General features: G+C 30.7%; 3 protein-coding genes and 1 pseudogene across 3 annotated transcripts in view; 2 read left to right on the top strand and 2 right to left on the bottom strand.

The window, feature by feature from the left end:
- Positions 1–347: 347 nt before the first annotated feature.
- LOC130798610 (protein DOWNY MILDEW RESISTANCE 6-like) lies at positions 348–4,574 on the top strand. The gene is made up of 5 exons (XM_057661666.1): positions 348–486; positions 2,091–2,307; positions 2,442–2,692; positions 3,214–3,532; positions 4,127–4,574. The coding sequence occupies exons 2-5, from the start codon at positions 2,101–2,103 to the stop codon at positions 4,376–4,378; spliced, it is 1,029 nt and encodes a 342-aa protein (XP_057517649.1). The 5' UTR covers positions 348–486; positions 2,091–2,100; the 3' UTR covers positions 4,379–4,574.
- A 342-nt stretch (positions 4,575–4,916) lies between these two features.
- Positions 4,917–5,994, top strand: LOC130798609 (dehydrodolichyl diphosphate synthase CPT3-like; annotated as a pseudogene).
- Positions 5,995–10,520: 4,526 nt separating this feature from the next.
- Positions 10,521–11,426, bottom strand: LOC130798608 (ethylene-responsive transcription factor ERF098-like). Its single transcript, XM_057661665.1, has one exon. It carries the CDS (start codon positions 11,318–11,320, stop codon positions 10,910–10,912), a length of 411 nt encoding a protein of 136 aa, XP_057517648.1. The 5' UTR covers positions 11,321–11,426; the 3' UTR covers positions 10,521–10,909.
- A 5,543-nt stretch (positions 11,427–16,969) lies between these two features.
- The window catches only part of LOC130798256 (ethylene-responsive transcription factor ERF098-like), a 12,701-nt gene continuing 11,470 nt past the window's right edge, over positions 16,970–18,200 (bottom strand). The window contains exon 3 of the mRNA XM_057661170.1: positions 16,970–17,057. Within this exon, the coding sequence (XP_057517153.1) occupies positions 16,970–17,057 (88 nt within the window). The remainder of the gene's footprint in view (positions 17,058–18,200) is intronic.

Below are 18,200 nucleotides of genomic sequence, written 5' to 3'. Positions count from 1 at the left end.
TAATTCCCATGATAATTCGGTCTAGCGGACTGCCGGTAACTACTCTTGGAGACTGTAGACTGGCCCTACAGACCAACAAAAGTCTTTTCTACGCATTTTGGCCTCACTAGCTCGTGCATACCTAGGAAAACTTTCTAGGAGGGCACCCATTCTAAGATTACTTCCCACCAAGCACGCTTAACTGTGAAGTTCTTAGCAAACGAATACCCATGAAAAAAAATACACTTAATTTACATAGTAGTCAATCAATCCTTGTTAAAGCTAAATCTGAATATCACAATTGGGCTTATGATCAATTCGGTTATTATATTGCCAAAAATACCATGGTGGAGTATACAAATGGTTGTCAGTCTCGTATGACTTTGCCACCTATAGCTAATAGGAATCATTGAACCCATTATTAATTCAGTCACACTGTAAAAGCTTAACAAGAAGTACACCTTTTCTTTATAACTCATCTCCAACATTCAGTCAAGCCCTCTCCAGGTAATTTCCTTTATTTTATTTTCTCAATTATTACTCATTAATTATTCATTTATTGCACTCCACTTATTACTCTTAATTTAATTAACTTGAGTGTTGTTTATTATATTATGATTTTTTCAACTTCCTCCAAAAAATTATGAATGGAAAATTTTGAACTCAATTTTCTTGTTTATATATTATTGTTATTAACTTTTCTAATTTTTATTTAATACTTATATTTTTTCCGTGTCAAAATATGTTTTTTTTTTTTTTTTTTACTTATATGAGTATATTATTTTAATCAAACTGAAACATATGTTATTTGGGATGGTGGTAGTATTATATTTTTATAGTTTGCTAATTAATGGAAGCTGAAATCAAAATTAAATTTTTCCAATTTTCTTTGATGTTCTCAGTAGCTTAATTTTTGTAATTTCTGTTCCTTTTTAAACATGTTTTTGTGAATTTAGTATTGATCAGTTTAGTAAAGTCAAAGAAAATAATTAAGTCTAAAAGGGTTAATTAGTATATTATGATTGTCTAGAAATAATTGTTAATAAAGTGATTTTGAGATAAGCAAACACTTTTATGGTACATTTTCATTTTTATTAGTTATTATTTGGGTTTTTACTATTTTTTACTCACATTCCAACATTTTTTTCTTATATTTAATATTATTCAAATAATTTAAATATTTTATCTTATAATTAACTTTTTACTCCTAATCTTGTTAATAATTTAATAAAAAAAGAAAGGAGATTAATGATGAGATAGGATAGGCAAAAAATGACAATGAAAGGGATGGAACACTTTTGATGTTCATTGGTATGGAGGGAAAATATGTTGGTTTGGGTTGATGCGGAAGTGAGAGAAATAATATAAAATAAAATAATTGACTTATTAAAAAAAACAAAATTGGTAAATGTAATATATTATGGAAAAGTGAGAGAAATATCCAAATGGGATAAAAACGTAAGTTAATCATGTGGATGAAAAAAAAAGGTGAATCATAATAAAAATAGAAATGATATAAATTTAGTGAGATATATATAGACTAAAAAGAAAAGTAAGATAAATTTTGTGAGAGATAAAGTAGTTGTCAAAAATAATTTTGGTGTTTGGTTATAATGATGTTTTGTGATATACATACATTGAGCTGATTTTTTTGTTATTGATCGAATTTTGTATGGAACCTTCTCACCTAGAGCTGTCTCGTGAATTTTGAGGTTGTACCAATTTTATATTAAAAAACTCTTAGAATTTCAGAAAAGAAAAGAAAATAAAATACTAGTAAATGATAAAATTTCTTTATTATTATATATATATATATTTGACTCTTTATTACTTAGTTACTCTCGTGTAAATTAGTACACATGTGTAAATTAGTATACACGTGTTTGAGGTAATTGAAACAATAAATCAAATAAGTACAAAAATAGATTTTTGGGCCTATGATAACGGGGCTATATGTTGTAGATCGCTTTACACATGCTAATTGCCGAATGGTCTCACAATGAGACGAGCTCGTATAATTAGTTTATTTCTTTGATTGATCACTTGCTATATAATACCTTCGCTAATGCTACAATACATTTACACCTTATACATTTTTGTTTGTGTGCTAGACCTTGGAAAATGGGGGAGAATCTTGTTTCAAGTTGGTCGGACGGTAAGACATTGCCCAAAAATTACATATTCCCACCGGATAAAAGACCAGGGGAGCACAATGTTCCTATGTCGAAGAGTCTTCCGGTCATTGATCTTTCCAATGTTGATGGACAAGAACGCAAAAAAACGATTCAAAAGATTATAGAAGCTAGCCATGATTTCGGATTCTTTCAGGTCCGACCATAGTGATCCTTTACAATTTAAGTTCATGTTTTGTGCATTTTATATTAGCATTACGGCCTAAAATAAGTCGTATTATTAACTCATTAGTAAACTTATTCTTTCTCTTTCATTTGTACGAGGTGTAGGTAATCAACCATGGAGTGCCAAGAAAATTACTTGATGCTACACGAGAAGTAGTCAAAGAGTTATTTGAACTCCCGATAGAGGAGAAATCGAAAATATACTCTTTGGACTTGAGTAAGATATGCATGCTTTACTCGAGCAATGTTGATTACGAGAGAGAGGAGATTCACAATTGGCGGGATTCTTTAAGGCTCGTGTGCACACCTCTAGAAGAATGCATCCATTCCTGGCCTGAAAAGCCTCCCGAATTTAGGTAATTTCTTGTCTCTTTAAAGAGCTACACTCAATTAAAGAGCTCCAAGGATCGTAATTTCGTAAACTAAGGTACAACATTCCATTACAAACATTTCATTATGCTAGTGTTATTAACTTACTCTGAAAGAGCAAATAACATATTTTGGATGTCTCAATATACCATCAGCTTAAACTTTTGGTTGAGTTGGTTCCTTAATCAGCTATTAGAAGCACAAAGCCCAAGCCCAAGCCCAAGCCAAAGCCAGTTCGTATCTCATCCATCAACCATCAATCATCAACTTGTGTTGTATTCACAATTCTAGTTCAAAAAGGCTCTCGTGTAAAGGGCTTGACAGAGTATATAACATATACTCCTATTAAAGTTTTTAGTTTCAACTATCAACTTAAACTTTTTGGTTGAGTTTACTTCTTATCAACTTTTGATAGCAAATATTATTAGCAACTTCGTATAATAAAATAAAGTACGCGCTATTTAATGACTTATTTGATATGTCATCATTTGAAAACTAATGTAATCAGGAAGAATGTTGGGAAGTATGTAATCAAAGTTAGAGAGCTTGGATTAAGAATTTTGGAGCTGATATCGGAAGGACTGGGGCTTGAACCAAAATACTTTGCAAATGAACTAAGTGGGTGGCAAGTTATGTCTATTCATCATTACCCTCCATGCCCTGACCCGAGTTTAGCCTTAGGAACTCGAAAGCATGGGGATACGGGCCTCGTTACCATTCTTCTTCAAGATCATGTTCCAGGCCTTCAAGTCTTGAACGACGGGGAATGGATCGGCGTCGAAGCAATTCCTGATGCCTTTGTTATCAACATTGGATACCAATTACAGGTATATATCTTTTTCTGTTTTCATAACCACATATACACCCTCAGTCCCGTCAATTCTGTTACACAACATTCAAAAAGCTTTCACTTTTGATTTGCGAAATTCATGAAAAGGGTAAATCTTATGAGTACTAATTTGTTTGAAATAAAGTTTTATAGTACCTCATATATTGAGACATATGGAATTACATAGGCGTTGAAAAAATAACCCACATGTGTTCTCACATCGAACAATTAGTTTTAGAATGACTAAAATATAAGCTTGATGGGTTAATCTTCTATTACCAATTGATTTTAAAATGAAACTTTATCGGTTTTATGTGTAGGTGACATTCCTCTTATGCGGGCTTGCTATGTATAAGCCCAAACCCAAACTATCAATATCAATGGAGAATCTTGTTATTTAATTTGAGGAGTAACAAGTACCTAGTTTTATTTATGGGCACCATTCACATGCATTTTTTATTTATGTGAAGTTGTAGATAATATTTGTTAATAAGAGTCAATCAGATACCGCGTTTTTGTTATTAGCGATATAATTAGAACCGCTATGACCACAAGGTTAAAGATCAAATGTCATTTTCCGAATTGTTTGTAGATGATTAGCAATGGAAAACTTCGAAGCGCAGAGCATCGAGTGGTAGCAAACAAAAACGAAGTGCGTAACAGTGTTGCATTGTTCATCCAGCCAACAATAGAGTCTATAATTGAGCCTGCTAAAGCTCTTGTAAATGCAGAAAATCCTGCTGTTTATAAGAGTGTGCGATTTGCAGACTTTCTTCATACGTTTCGGGCAGCCTATTCGGGACATATTGAAGATGTATTGGAGCCTTATTTGCTAACAACTTAAAAGTTAAAGTAGAACAAATAAAAAACTTTGGTGTTGTGACTTTAAAAACCATAGTTTGATGACTTGAAAAGCTTAAAATGTGCCGATTTCTTTCATGTTGAGCCAATAATTAATGTTTCTAAATTTATTGAGAAGGAATTGTTATTTCCTAATTACTATGATCTAAATTGTGTGTGTATATGCGTTTTCAAAATTTAAATTTGGTATAGAATCATGAAATAGCCTAAATTTAATTTTCACCAATTACAGATTCTATTAATTCCATCTTTTTTAAAGTAGGAATTTTTTAATCTACGATGGAAAGCCAATATAAATAATTTTTATCTTTAGCTTAGCATATAATTTTTAAACTATGTTTAATTTGCTCAAAGTAACATTTTGAGAGGTAAGACCTTTTGTTCAACTAAAAAGCAAATATTTAACATTTAACAATCATTTGCAAACACGCTATATTTAGGTTAGTAAACGACTTTTAAGCATAACTTTAAACCATAAACAAACTGAAAAAGTAAAGGTTCGAACTATTTTTCATTGGTTATCGATTCTCTGACCTATTATTTCTTTAGTGGAGTTATGCAATCGCTTTAACAACTACTCCTTTTCAAATGATCTTTTCATTTATGGATGGAAACCGAAGATATTCTAAGAAACACAATTTAGAGGAAGGAGAAGGCCATAAATCAGGTTTTACTACCCTACTATCCATGCTTAAATACTGTTATGAGCTCGAGATCAAATACGTGACTGTATACGTCTTCAGTATTGACAATTTCAAAAGATGTCCTGAGGAAGTCAGGTCTTTGATGGAGCTTATACACGAGAAGATAGAAGGCTTGACTAAGGAAGATAGCCTTATTAATAAATACGGAGTTCGAGTTCAGTTTGTAGGAGACTCAAAACTTTTAGATGAGTCGGTAAGGTTGGCAGCCGAGAAGGCTACGGCAGCCACTGCCGGCAACTCTAAAGGAGTTCTTTCGATCTGCATTGCCTACACTTCTAGTAATGAGATCGTAAACCTTGTTGAACGATCTTGTGAAGAAAAATGGGACGAACTTATAATACTAGATCATGTGGTGCGGCGTATGGGTTAACCAATTATGCCGGAAATGGGGACACAAAAGAGGATCTTATCAGCGTTATTGATATCGAAAAGCATTTGTATATGAATGTTGCACCGAATCCTGATATTGTGGTTCGAACTTCTGGTGAAAATCGTCTGAGCAACTTCCTATTGTGGCAGAGTGCACACTCCATTCTGTATAGCCCTTCTGTGCTTTGGCCTGAGATTGGACTTAGACATTTAGCTTTGGCTGTGCTGAAATTCCAAAAATTACATTTTTGTTCCGGAAAGAAAAAGAAGTAAAAACACTGATTCCCGAGAGAGACGATGGATTTTGTTCAGCATACCGGTTATGATGGATTCATTAACTCGAATGGTCAAATGGATGAGAATTTTCAGGTGTGCTCGGGTCTGTTTTCTTACGCTGATTTCATATTTTCGGTTGCAATTCATGATCGGTTTTCGGGGTTCAGAAGATGTTGACAAGCTTACATCGAAGCAACGATGCAACGTTTTTCATGCTCATATCGGAGATTTTCAACAAACCGGGATTTGGGTTGTTTGGTTGAGACTCGTGAGTATTCCACGAGTCGCTATGAAAATAAGTTGCATCGTATCGATTGAGTCGTAAAGATTCTTATTTGAAGGCTATCACAAATGAAGAAATATTGCACTAATTATAAAGCTGAGGATGAAGACTATAATGTTTTGCATCAGAAGATTTTACCCCAATCTTGTGATCTAAAGATTCTTACTTTATTAGAAAGCTAAAAATTGTTTTAATAATTGTAAAAAAGTAAATGAAAAGAAAAAAAAAAACAAGGTGATTAAAACCCTTTAGTTAAGTGGTCTTATATAATCGAGCAAAATGGACCCCAATTAACATTTCCACTACCAATAGCAAATCAAATACAATTTTGATGTTACTTCCTTCTATTCTAATTAAATTCGAATGTCCTATTTGATACTTTTATTTTTTTGAGTTTGTACCATATAATTCAAAAAATTCTTATACTTATCTGTTATATGGTGCTTTTTCATAATGATAGAAGTAGTAATAACTATTAGTAGTATTTGTAGTTCATAAACTTGGTTTCGAAGGTGAATATAACAAATCTAATTAAATGATTAAATTTGAGGTTAATTTTTTATTTGGATAAAAATTTAAAAGGGAAAGGAAAAGGAAAGGAGGGAGGGAGGGGAAAGGAATATTTCAATTATGGGAGACACAAACATTTATTTATCAAATAAAATTATGAAAATTCATATAAATTCTTTCATTTAAAATTTTCTTTTGATATTGTTATTCAAACAAAGAAAATCACATTTTTTTCATATCTCTCTTTCCTTTTCTACCAATTTCTTCCATACAAACATAGTGCAAGAAAGTATCTTCTCATTGTATTTTGTAAATCATGAAGCAAAAATAGGATTGCATGTGTACATGCAATTTTAAAATTAGAATCGTAAAAAGTATACTTCCTTCATCTCTTAGAATTTGCCACATTTGATTAAAAAAACTCTCACAAGAAATAAATGGGGCAAATTCAAAGGGATGAAGTAGTCTATCACAAATTCACGATCCTAATGCAAGTAATAAAGTACTCCCTCGGTCATATAAATTTTGCAATTAACAATTTTCATTTTAGTTCGTTTTATTGAAATTGCTAAATTTTTATTTTAGCCATTAACTTATAGTGCTTTTTACTCTATCCTTTAAAAATTAAATATATTGTATTGTTACAAATACTCTCATGGGTCGTTTGGTGTTCTAAATTTTAAGATAGGTAACGAATTCAGTTTATCATTACCCTTACAGATTGTTTTTGGTATAAATTTTTATAACCCTTACTGTTATCAAAAAGAAAGTGTTTCTATTACTTTGTTACTGCTCATATTCTTGCGGAACTAGCATATTACCTTTCTTTCTCTCCCTCAAACTCAATAATTAATATTTATCTGCTCATCTCTTTCAATTCATATAATTGATCATGATATTTTTGTTCTTCTTTAAGTGCTCATAACTTGATTTTCATCATTTTTGTAGAAAATTTGTGGTTAATTTGCAGAAAATTTAAAAGAAAAACTCAATTTTATTATTTTTTTTCTTTCACCATCATTCTCTGTAATGGTTAATGAGGTAGTACTATTCGTGGATTGATGGTTATAGTTTAAGGAGAGAGAAAATGTAAAATTAAGAATTGTTTCCCTTTCCATGATAAAGTAATTTTTTACTTTATGAATTTCCTTTACTCATAATAATAACACTTTTCATTACCTTTAATCCTTTTATGAATTTCCTTTCCATTATATTTTTATTTCTGTACCAAATATTGCTCAAAGTAATCTTTTAAGAGGGCAACAAACCTTTTAAGGATAATTTTATTCCAAGTCAAAAAGAAATTGACAATCAACAAGGAACAACCCTAAGTAACCCCAAATATACAACAAATCTATAGATGCTCCAATTCAATGTCCATCAACACAAGACACCTTCTTCTTAAGAGTATACTTAATTCTCTTTGATTACAAATTTCATCTTTTTGACTATGTATGCCAATGTGAAGACTTTTTTCTACCCATAATGTTTTTTTAATTATTATTGTATTGAATCATGTGTTTATGCTTAAACATTCATTATACTTCTAATATATATTGGTGTGTTTATATATTGGGGTGTATGATAAATAAAATTTTATTAAATGTTTTCTAAGCCCATTAAAAAAAAATTTTTAATCCGAAATCAAATGTGAAGACTTTTTCGACCCATAGTGTTTTTTATTGTATTGAATCATGTGTTTATTGTATTGAACCATGCTACATATTGGTGTGTTTTGATAAATAAAGATTGCCTTACTAATCTATTTTTTTCGATCTGTAATAAGTACTTTTTTATACCTATTGAAAAAGCTAGGTGGATCAGTTTTTTTATTGACAATTGGCTTACTAATTTATTTTTTTCTTAATAAACAACCAATACTGAAATTTACCAAACATCTACTTAAGTATTTCGCTTATTTAACTAGATTAAAAATTAACAAAAATTATTAAGACTTTCCAGCGGGTCAAACAAGCCAATAAAATAACCAATAGCCAACAACTATTTGTCACACCCCAACTATGAGTGCTTTTTCATTAGCTTTTACTTTTTTAATTATAAAAAAATCATTAAGCACGTATAATTATTTGCATGTTCTTCATTGTTGTCAAAGTCATTAGCAATACATACCCCGGTCAAACAACTCCATTGTGAAAGTAAAGATTGCATTCAGAATTATTTAGCTTTCTTTTCAATTTAACTTATTTTGTTTTTATATAATTTAATGCGTAGACACCCCATGCTTATTTTTCAGGCAAGCTCCATGTAATTCAGCTTGAATCTATAATAATATTTGGCTGAACTTTAGTCTATTTATTTAAAAATAAACAGTAAATTCAAAATAATTGTGGCTCAAACGACTAAAAAGATGCTGAAACAAGGAACATTTATTTCAAGTCAAATACTTTAGTTAGCTTTTATGTAGGATGTCAATGTGGTGCTTGATAGTACTTAGGAAGTTAGGATGCACCTTAAACAAGAGATAAGATTGTGAACTTAGGTAAATTTGATGTAACATAGACACAAAGTTTTGGGATAATTATTAGCTGTCTAAGAAGGTTGTGGGGTATCTATTAGCTGTCTAAGAAGTTATTAGCTGTGGATAGCTATAATTATACAATTATAACTTTTAGATATTAATTGTCTACTATCTAACAATAATAATTATACAACTACAACTACCGCAATTAACAATTAGTTATACAACTAAAAGTTACTGTAACAGCTATATTACATCGAACAAACTCATAATATGTTTAGAAAAATAGAGAAAATCTTAAAATGCTACTTTTAATTTTAGAATGTTAGAATTTGCAATATTTTATTCAAAGTTATCCTAAACACTATTTAAATTGTTATTTTGTTGAACAATAATTAATTTTAAAGATTAATATTTTAATCTCATCAAACATACTAAGAGCATGTTTTTTGTTTTGTTATTTATCAATGGAAAATAAAATAAAAAATGAAATGGCCTTCTCAGTAGCAGTTAGACTATTGTATGTTTGACTAATATTACCTTGGTCAAACATGCTACAAAGTACAGAACAGATGGTCTAAGACAAAATAGAGACTTAATTATCACTTCCTAAGCTTGGCGGATTTACTAATTTTCACGGACTACTTCAATAGAGGAGAGTTACAAGTTTAAAGGAGATTTATAATAAAGTAATATGCTATTTCTTTTTTTTTGAGGTGGGACATAATATTTTTTTTAAGGAAATTTGGTATTTAGGTGTTGACCGTTAGTTATAGATCGACTAGTATATGTTAAGCAATCTGTTATAATAATGTTTGGTGAAGATTACTTGTTATTTTTAGTTTTTAGTGTTTAGAAAAAAAAAAGGATCAAAAGACGAAAATTATCAAAAAGAAAATTAATCAAATCAGTTTTTCTCAAAAGCTAATTGTTTGACTAATTACTGAAAAAAAGGCAAAATAATCTAACTCAAAATACAATAAATAGTCTTTGTCAAAAAAAAAAAAACATACTACTCTATCTCACTCATATTGTGTTATTTTAAATTATAATATTAGAATTTTTTTCTCTCAATAATGCAAAATTAGTGAGATAATGAGAGTATATACCGCACGGCTGCACCAATGAGCACTGTGGTGAGGTTTATCTTTGGTTAAAAGATCATTTGTACTTCTATTAAGTTGCTTGCTTGTGTTTGCAGGGAAAGATTCTTTCTAGAAGGTCCATTTCCAATGTTCCACCCATAATTTTATGTTGGTTGACAATTAAGCCTAGAATTAGGGGTAACTTATACGTTCAAGAAAAGCTTATATAAACAAAACAAATGTCCATCGATAATTAATTTATGTATATACTCTATTACTCTCACTTCAGATCACCTATTCATACTTGAATCAAAGTTTGTTTATCAGGCAATTGAAACCATTATATTCCACTTAGCATATATTATTAATCTAACAAATCAATCAAATTTTCAGTTAAACAAAAAATAAAATTGAAAATATGATCTTCAAATAATTCTCCATTTCAGTTCAAAAGGTTCCGTTTTCTATAAAATATAAAATCTCTTAAAATGCTTCTAACATATAAGATATTACATCATAAATTTAATCTGACTTATATTAAGTAAAAGTTTAAACAGAACATTAATTAAAAACTATTCTAACTAATACAAAAAACTTCTTCTAACTAACTAGCCGAGACAATTTATGATAGTTGTACAGGATAGACTGCACCCTCATCTTTATATGTGTACTATATATACGTAGTAAATCAATTTGATTATTTTAAAAAATATCATATGATTCAACTTTAATAAGATTTTTAATCGAATAATTTTATTATATATCCATATATAAGCAAGGGTGGTCATAGCCTAAATTTCCCCAACTTCTAGAGCTTGTATCTCCTTTGATCAAGAAGCTCCTCCAACACATTATCATCAACATACTCCAACTCAATAACTTGTGGATCTTCATGATGAGACAATGAAGATGAAGAGGAGGAATAATTTCCCTTACAACTTCTACCAAAAACGTTAGAACTACCATCCATGGAATGATAATGTTGATCATTAGGAAAATTGAGTATGGCAAGATGACCTCTCAAAGAAAACGCCGCCCTATCATAAGCTCGAGCTGCCTCCTCGGCAGTTTCATACGTGCCAAGCCACAATCGAGCACCATTCCTCTTCGGATCACGTATCTCTGCAGCGTATTTACCCCATGGACGTCTCCTCACACCTCTATACTTTAAGGCTGAACTTTCTTTGTTATTATTATTATTATTATTGTATCCCTCCATTTTTTTATGGGTAGTTTTTAATGTTAATTTTTATGTAAAATGTAAGTTTAGAATTTAGGGTTGCAATATGAAGATTTTAATGTGGATATATATGATGAATATATGGTTGTGTACTTGTAGTGTTGTTGTGAAATGTGTATATATATATAGTGAAGAGATGGTAATAAATTTTGATGGTGGCGGGCTTGACGGTCCAATGTGACGGGTTGAATTCAAGATGTCTATGATTATAAATATACACATTCAACGTACACCTTGGTGTTTGAGCCCTTGTTCTGCTACTATTTTATCTATTATATTATTTTTGTTACATTTAATTTTATTATCTAATTTATTGTGTTATTTTTATTTATATATTAAATAAATTGAAAATTATAAAATTTATTATGAAAATACGCAATTAGATAATTTAAATAGGATCACACTTAACTATATTTTTTTTTAATGTTAGTCACAGTATATATAGTAAATTTAGTAATATTTATTGAATCTTTTAGCAACATAATAAAAAATCATAATAGTACTAAAATTTTTTGTGACATTAAATCTAGTGCTCTTTTAAATGTTTTATAGGTTATAATGATAATTACATATGTCACTAATTAATACAAATAAAATATTATTACTAAATTACTTTAGAGAGAAATTTAAAATAAAAACCAATAATTATATTAGTAGTATAAATCAGTGACATATTTTTCAATATCATTACATATATGCAATTAAAAATTAATTTTGTTACAGTGTATGTGATTTTCAATTAGTCTTGCATAAAGGTCCCATATATCTACATGATATAAATTTTCAAATAGTATCTTATCATTTTTTTAAAAACCATGCATATAAAATGAGAAGAATATATAATAATGTAATGGGATAGGAATGGATCAAGTATTCTTTGCATCTGATATCTTTAAAAATTGGTAATGCGGTGATGCCTTTATGGTTTTTTGTTTTTGTTTATAGGAGTAGGTATACACTACTAGTACTAGACTATGCTCCCTTTGTTTTCTAATATTCTTCCTACTTAGAATATTTTATTTCAAAAAAAAAATTTAATTAATATTTTTAAGATATATATAAATGATAAAATATATCTATATAAGATCTTGTTAGATTTATCTTAAAGTATATTTTTAATTATATATTTTTTATAATTTTTTATGATGCGTATGTAGAGATATTAAAACTCAAAGTTTACTTTGAAAACTGTGCAAAAAGTAAATGGGAAGAACACTAGGAAACGAAGGGAGTATTATATTCTAATCTTTTGAATTTAATTACATTTTATTCTTATAAAAAAGAAATATTCTTTTTATATGGAAATGAAAATGGTAACGAGAAAAACACAATAAAAAGCAAAAAGATCGAGGAGAAAGATTAATTTGTTGCCAGGTGTGGATAAGCGGTAAACAAATAAATTTATTGATTTTTCCTTGTTATGAAATTGGTTATTGATGTTAGTGAACAAACAACCGATAATGAATTTTCTTTTCTATTTTCAATCTTAATTTTCACTATACTAAATATCTATTTTAATATATATTATATATTAAGAGCTAGCTAATAATTTTTATACGTATATATCATATTTAATTAATGCCAGGTTCTATTAATACCTGTAGGAAGCAAGCACGTACGTAATAATTGTTTACTGAGATGATAATTACGGCTCTAAATTCGGTTACTCGGTCGGGTTTTGGGTTGGGTTTTATCGGGTTTAGATATTTTCGGGTTTGAGTTTTTCCAAGTAATATGCCACTTTGAATCGGGTTGGTTCAGGTACAGGTTTAATCGAGTACAGGTCTACATCGGGTTAATACTGTTAAATTAGGCTGGACTTATTGTGAATGTCAGCATATTAACAGGGGACACAAGTGCACACACTTCATAAGCCAAGGAGATATATACCATCCCAAAACCATATGGCTATGGGAAGAAGGTCTCTAATAGCTTATAAAGCGTGCACACCATTTTCAATTTATCGATGTGGGATAACTCATCCCAACACCCCCCTTCACATGCGAACCCCCGTCAAGTTCGCATGTGGGAGTAATCAATTAGGGTAGGAACGTCATTCTTTTCGAACCTACCATTTTTAAACTGTTGATCGAACTATCGGCTCGGATACCATGTAGATTCGATGATTATTGAAAAATGTTGATTGATCGGTAGTGCTAAGGTTAGCCTTGCCGCCAGTCCGGCTTGCCGGTGCCTTGGCGGCGGCTTTCCTTTTCTGTAGATCGTCCCACCACTTGGGGTATCCCACAAGTTTGAAGCATCCCTCCTTTGTATGCCGGGACCCTCCACAGTAAGTGCACCGAAGTTTTCTCCGGTCATCTTCTTCTCAGCTTTTCTGGAGTGTTTTGTTTCTCGTGGCCAATCCCGATCCAATCTCTGAGGGATTTGTTCCCCGTGATGAGGCGCCATTCATAATACTTCGGCGTGATATTTCTCGTCTGATTGTAGCATAGGCCGTCTCCAACGTCGGTAAGGGTTCACGGTTGAGAATTTCTCTCCTTTCTTTGTCAAGACTGTCGTGTATCCCAGTGAGGAATTGGTAAAGGCGCTGTCTCTGTATGTACCTATTGAACTCTGTTATGTCCTTTGAGCATGTCATTGGGTTTGGCATTCTCCGGTCAATCTCTTTCCACAGCATGTTCAGTTTACCATAGTAAATTTCTATAGTGTCATTATCTTGTTTCGTCGTCGCTGTCTTGGAACTAAAATCAAATGTCTGAAGTTCATCCCTTCCACATCCCAAAAGGCTTTCGATTCCTAACCATAGACTCTGTGCTGTCGTATAGTCCAGGAACTGATTAACAATTTTCCCATCTATATTCTCAATTATCCATGATATGACCATGGCATCTCTTTGTTCCCACTGAGCGTAATTTGGGTCTGTTGGGGGTGGAGGGACGGCGGTGATGTGGCTGAGCCGCCCTCGACCTCCAATGGCGACGTGTATTAATTTGCACCATTCGTATAGTTTTGATATGTTAGTTTCTCAGAAATTTTAACAGAGGTTAAGTTTTCTGGTTGGTTATTTGTTTTGTTGAGTCTTTGAAACATTTGAAACATCTGTTCCAATTGTTCCATGGACATTGGGGTATTTGATGTTTGTTCTTCTGTAAAATCGGCCATTTGCAGGTAAAATACGGTAGATGATGAGACCTTCCCGGATCTAAACCCTATGGCTCTAATACCATGTTAAATTAGGCTGGACTTATTGTGAATGCCAACATATTAACGGGGGGACACAAGTGCACACACTTCATAAGCCAAGGAGATATATACCATCCCAAAACCATATGGCTATGGGAAGAAGGTCTCTAATAGCTTATAAAGCATGCACACCATTTTCAATTTATCGATGTGAGATAACTCATCCCAACAAATACCACATTGGGTCGGTTTCGGATCAGGTCAACTCCAGTTTGGATTTATATCGAGTTAGGTTAATGCAGTTCGGATCCAAATCGGTTATATTACAGGTTGAATCGAGTTCGGTTAAACTACGGGTCAGATCATTTTTCGATTTAGTTTAACGTCAAATCGGGTTATCATGGATTCGGGTTGACTTCAAATTGATTATATCATTTTTATAGTTGTGCATTCGGTTCTTCTTCAGATATGGGTCGGTTAAAATTAAAGTTGACTAAACTTGATTCAGCCAAATCAGATTTATTTTACCTAAACTAAATAGACTCAAACAATTCAATCTTATTTTTAAATAACTATACTTAATGCCACAAAATTAAATTATTTTTAGATGAATAAAACTTAATTCAACTAAATCAAACATCTATTTTAGCTAAACTAATCTTAATTCAACTAAATCACACTTATTTTTATCTAAAAATAAACTTAAATTAGTTAAATTAAACTTACGTTTGGCTAAATTCTACTTGATGTTGTTGAATGAAACTATTTTTTAGATGAATAAAACTTAATGCAGCTGATTCATTTGAATCGAACATTTATTTTTTCTAGACTGAACTTGATTAAGCTAATTAACAAGCTTATACAATATAAATTAGCAATTCTTTTACTTATATGATCTCACCTATTTTGATTTTATAAATTCTCATTTATTTATAAATATCTCCTATTTAAATTTACTATGCTCATATTATTGGTCTATTTTGTTGAAAGCTAATAAAATTAAATGACTAAGAGTCTGAGACAACGTCTGTAATAATAATAATAATGATAATAATTAATAATAAAAATAATAAGAGTAATGCAATTATAAAAATAAAATAAAATAGAATAAGTTGGATAAATTAAAATAAAAAGTGACACGAAATAAAAAAACAAAATACAAATTACATGGCAAAACCGTTACCGTCCACTCTTCATTCCCATTAATCCCCACCTTCATTTCCAAAAACCACCCCCTAAAATACTCTTAACTACTCTATAATGGTTTTGCTGGATTCGATTTCTCTTGCAAAATTATTTACAAAGCATCAACTATTCGTGTATAGTTAATCACATTATCGGGTTAATTTCGGGTGTGAATGATGGGTCGTTTCAGGTGTGATTATGTCGAGTACCTATCGGTTAAAGACGGGTTCGAGTTGTAACTGATCGGTGCAAATCAAGTTCGATCAACTACATTGTCGGGTTAATCTCGAGCGTGAGTTGTTCTCGAGTTGGGTGCCGATTAATTATGGGTCTAAAATAATCGGATACATATCGAGTTACGGGTCAACTTCAGACGGTATCGGAGGTGGGATCTATTTTTTACGGCCCTACTGATAATAATTAATCAAACAACTTACGTGAGTGGTTGAATTTCTAGAAGCGCTTAGTCATTAGAAATTAGGACTAATTAAGTATTACTTCTATATATCTACAACATTATCTATTAAAAAAAAAAGGTGAGCCTTCTAAATTGTGAGTAGAATTGAAATGTTGTTAGGATGTTACGATCTTAATTTGTAAATTAAATTTAAGTGATATTATATTATTAGTTCCAGCAATCATAATCTAAATTTTAGTTAATTTTTCTTTTTCTAATCTTTGTAGCCCATTAAAACAGGATTTTATGATTATATAATGATCGAATTCTGGTGCAGAATAACTTTTATATATATATATATATATATATATATATATATATATATATATATATATATATATATATATATATATATGTCATGACATATAAGCTATTGTCATTAGCTTTTGTCTTATAGATGATGTACGAAATGATGAAACCTATGTGCTTAATTATATAGTCTACAAAAAAAAAAACATAACAAGTAGCATAATTGGTTAAGTTCTTGGATTATTTTTTAGAAGTCAAATGGTTTTGAGTCCAATCCTCTAAGGCCACTGAAGTTTTTCATGAATAGTTAATTTTAAGGCTTATGAAAATAGTTGGTGTGCGCAAGTTGATTTAGATATTCAAGTTATCAAATAAATATATAAATAAATAAAAATCAAAAAAAAAAATTAGTTCACTCCTTCAATGTAATTACTATAAGTTTATTTTTAATTAAAATAGTTAATTAATCCACATTTTTATACTTGTAAACATGATGATTAATAATATACAATATTCGAAATTAGTTTAATGAAGACGCAATGTCATGAATAACCATTACCCCCCTCATCTTGTATCCTGGTGTATTTTTTTTCTTATTCGGGCTCATTATAGATGGTGAGAATCAAATCTCTACCATAATGAACAAAAAATGCTTCAATCACCAGGTAAACTCTAAAAATCCTTCAATCATCAGGTAAAATTTTTATTCGCCAAAACAAAAACTCAAAATTCTTACAATATCATAATGTATTTAGTATTTAATTTCAATCAAATAAAATTTTACTAAGTTGATAGGTTTTAGATAACTAAATTTTCAAAAGCATACAAGTGTAGTAAATATTAAGAATAACAATCTTTCACCCTTCTAATATGAGATTGATTCTTACAACCTATAAAAAGAATTATTTTTCTTCTCCTCTTATTGTTATGAATGATGGTAATAAAAATAATTACCATACTAAAAATATTTACACAATAATTAAAATATTCTATTCTATCAGATGGAATTCTCTAAATACTATAATTGCGAAGTATAATAAAATGGTGATGTTTTAACAAATTGACTTCAAGGAGGAAGGATGAGGAAGAAAATTCCAAAAAAAAAGGTCAAATCTAGGGGAAAGATCATGTGGGGGAGACTCAAAGGGGATATGGTCACAACCTTGGCAAGCAAGATAAGTCTTTTGGGCTTCTCAAGTCAGGTAGAGGATGTGAATGATCTGTGAGTAAACATAGAAAAAACCATTAGAAAAGTGGCAAAATAGACCTTGGGAGTGTCGCCAGGTAAACCAAAAGTGTTCAAAGAGTCATGGTGGTGGAACGATGAGGTGGATAAGAAGATAAAAGATAAAAACAAGAGATTTAAGAAACTTATGGCATGCACAGAAGAGGAGGATATGAATGAAAAGAGAGTGAGCTTTAAAGAAGCAAAGCAGGCGGCAAAGAAAGCGATAATGGAGGCAAAAAAATCGTGGTTACGAGAACTTATATCGGAAGCTTGATACCAAAGAGGGGGAGAAGCAAATTTTTAAGTTGGCGAGGACTAGAGCCAAACAGCGACAAGACTTAAAGGCAGTGAAATACATTAAGAATGAAGGGGGACGAGTTCTCCTGAGACAAAAGGTGTAACATCCGCTTTTTTTAAAAAAAAATATGATAATAGTAATAATAAATAAAATAGTAATAATAAATCTATAAAAAAAAAATTTCACAAATTTAAAAAAACAAAAAAAATTACTCCCCATTAACAAATAACTTCCCACTTCTCCCTCTAAATTTTATAACTAACCTCATTTACTCAATAAATTAAACCAATTACCCTTA

This window comes from Amaranthus tricolor, chromosome 13, assembly GCF_026212465.1.
Source record: "Amaranthus tricolor cultivar Red isolate AtriRed21 chromosome 13, ASM2621246v1, whole genome shotgun sequence".
Classification (NCBI taxonomy): Eukaryota; Viridiplantae; Streptophyta; class Magnoliopsida; order Caryophyllales; family Amaranthaceae; genus Amaranthus; species Amaranthus tricolor.
Note: the sequence above shows the minus strand (reverse complement) of the source record. Positions and strands in the feature narration are given on the sequence as shown.

Excerpts from the sequence above, each read along its gene's own strand:
- LOC130798610 (XM_057661666.1), top strand. The coding sequence starts at position 2,101 with ATGGGGGAGAATCTTGTTTCAAGTTGGTCGGACGGTAAGACATTGCCC. Across the intron at positions 2,308-2,441 it reads ATGATTTCGGATTCTTTCAG|GTAATCAACCATGGAGTGCC; the intron begins GTCCGACCATAG and ends TACGAGGTGTAG. Across the intron at positions 3,533-4,126 it reads ACATTGGATACCAATTACAG|ATGATTAGCAATGGAAAACT; the intron begins GTATATATCTTT and ends AATTGTTTGTAG.
- LOC130798608 (XM_057661665.1), bottom strand. The coding sequence starts at position 11,320 with ATGGAGGGATACAATAATAATAATAATAATAACAAAGAAAGTTCAGCC.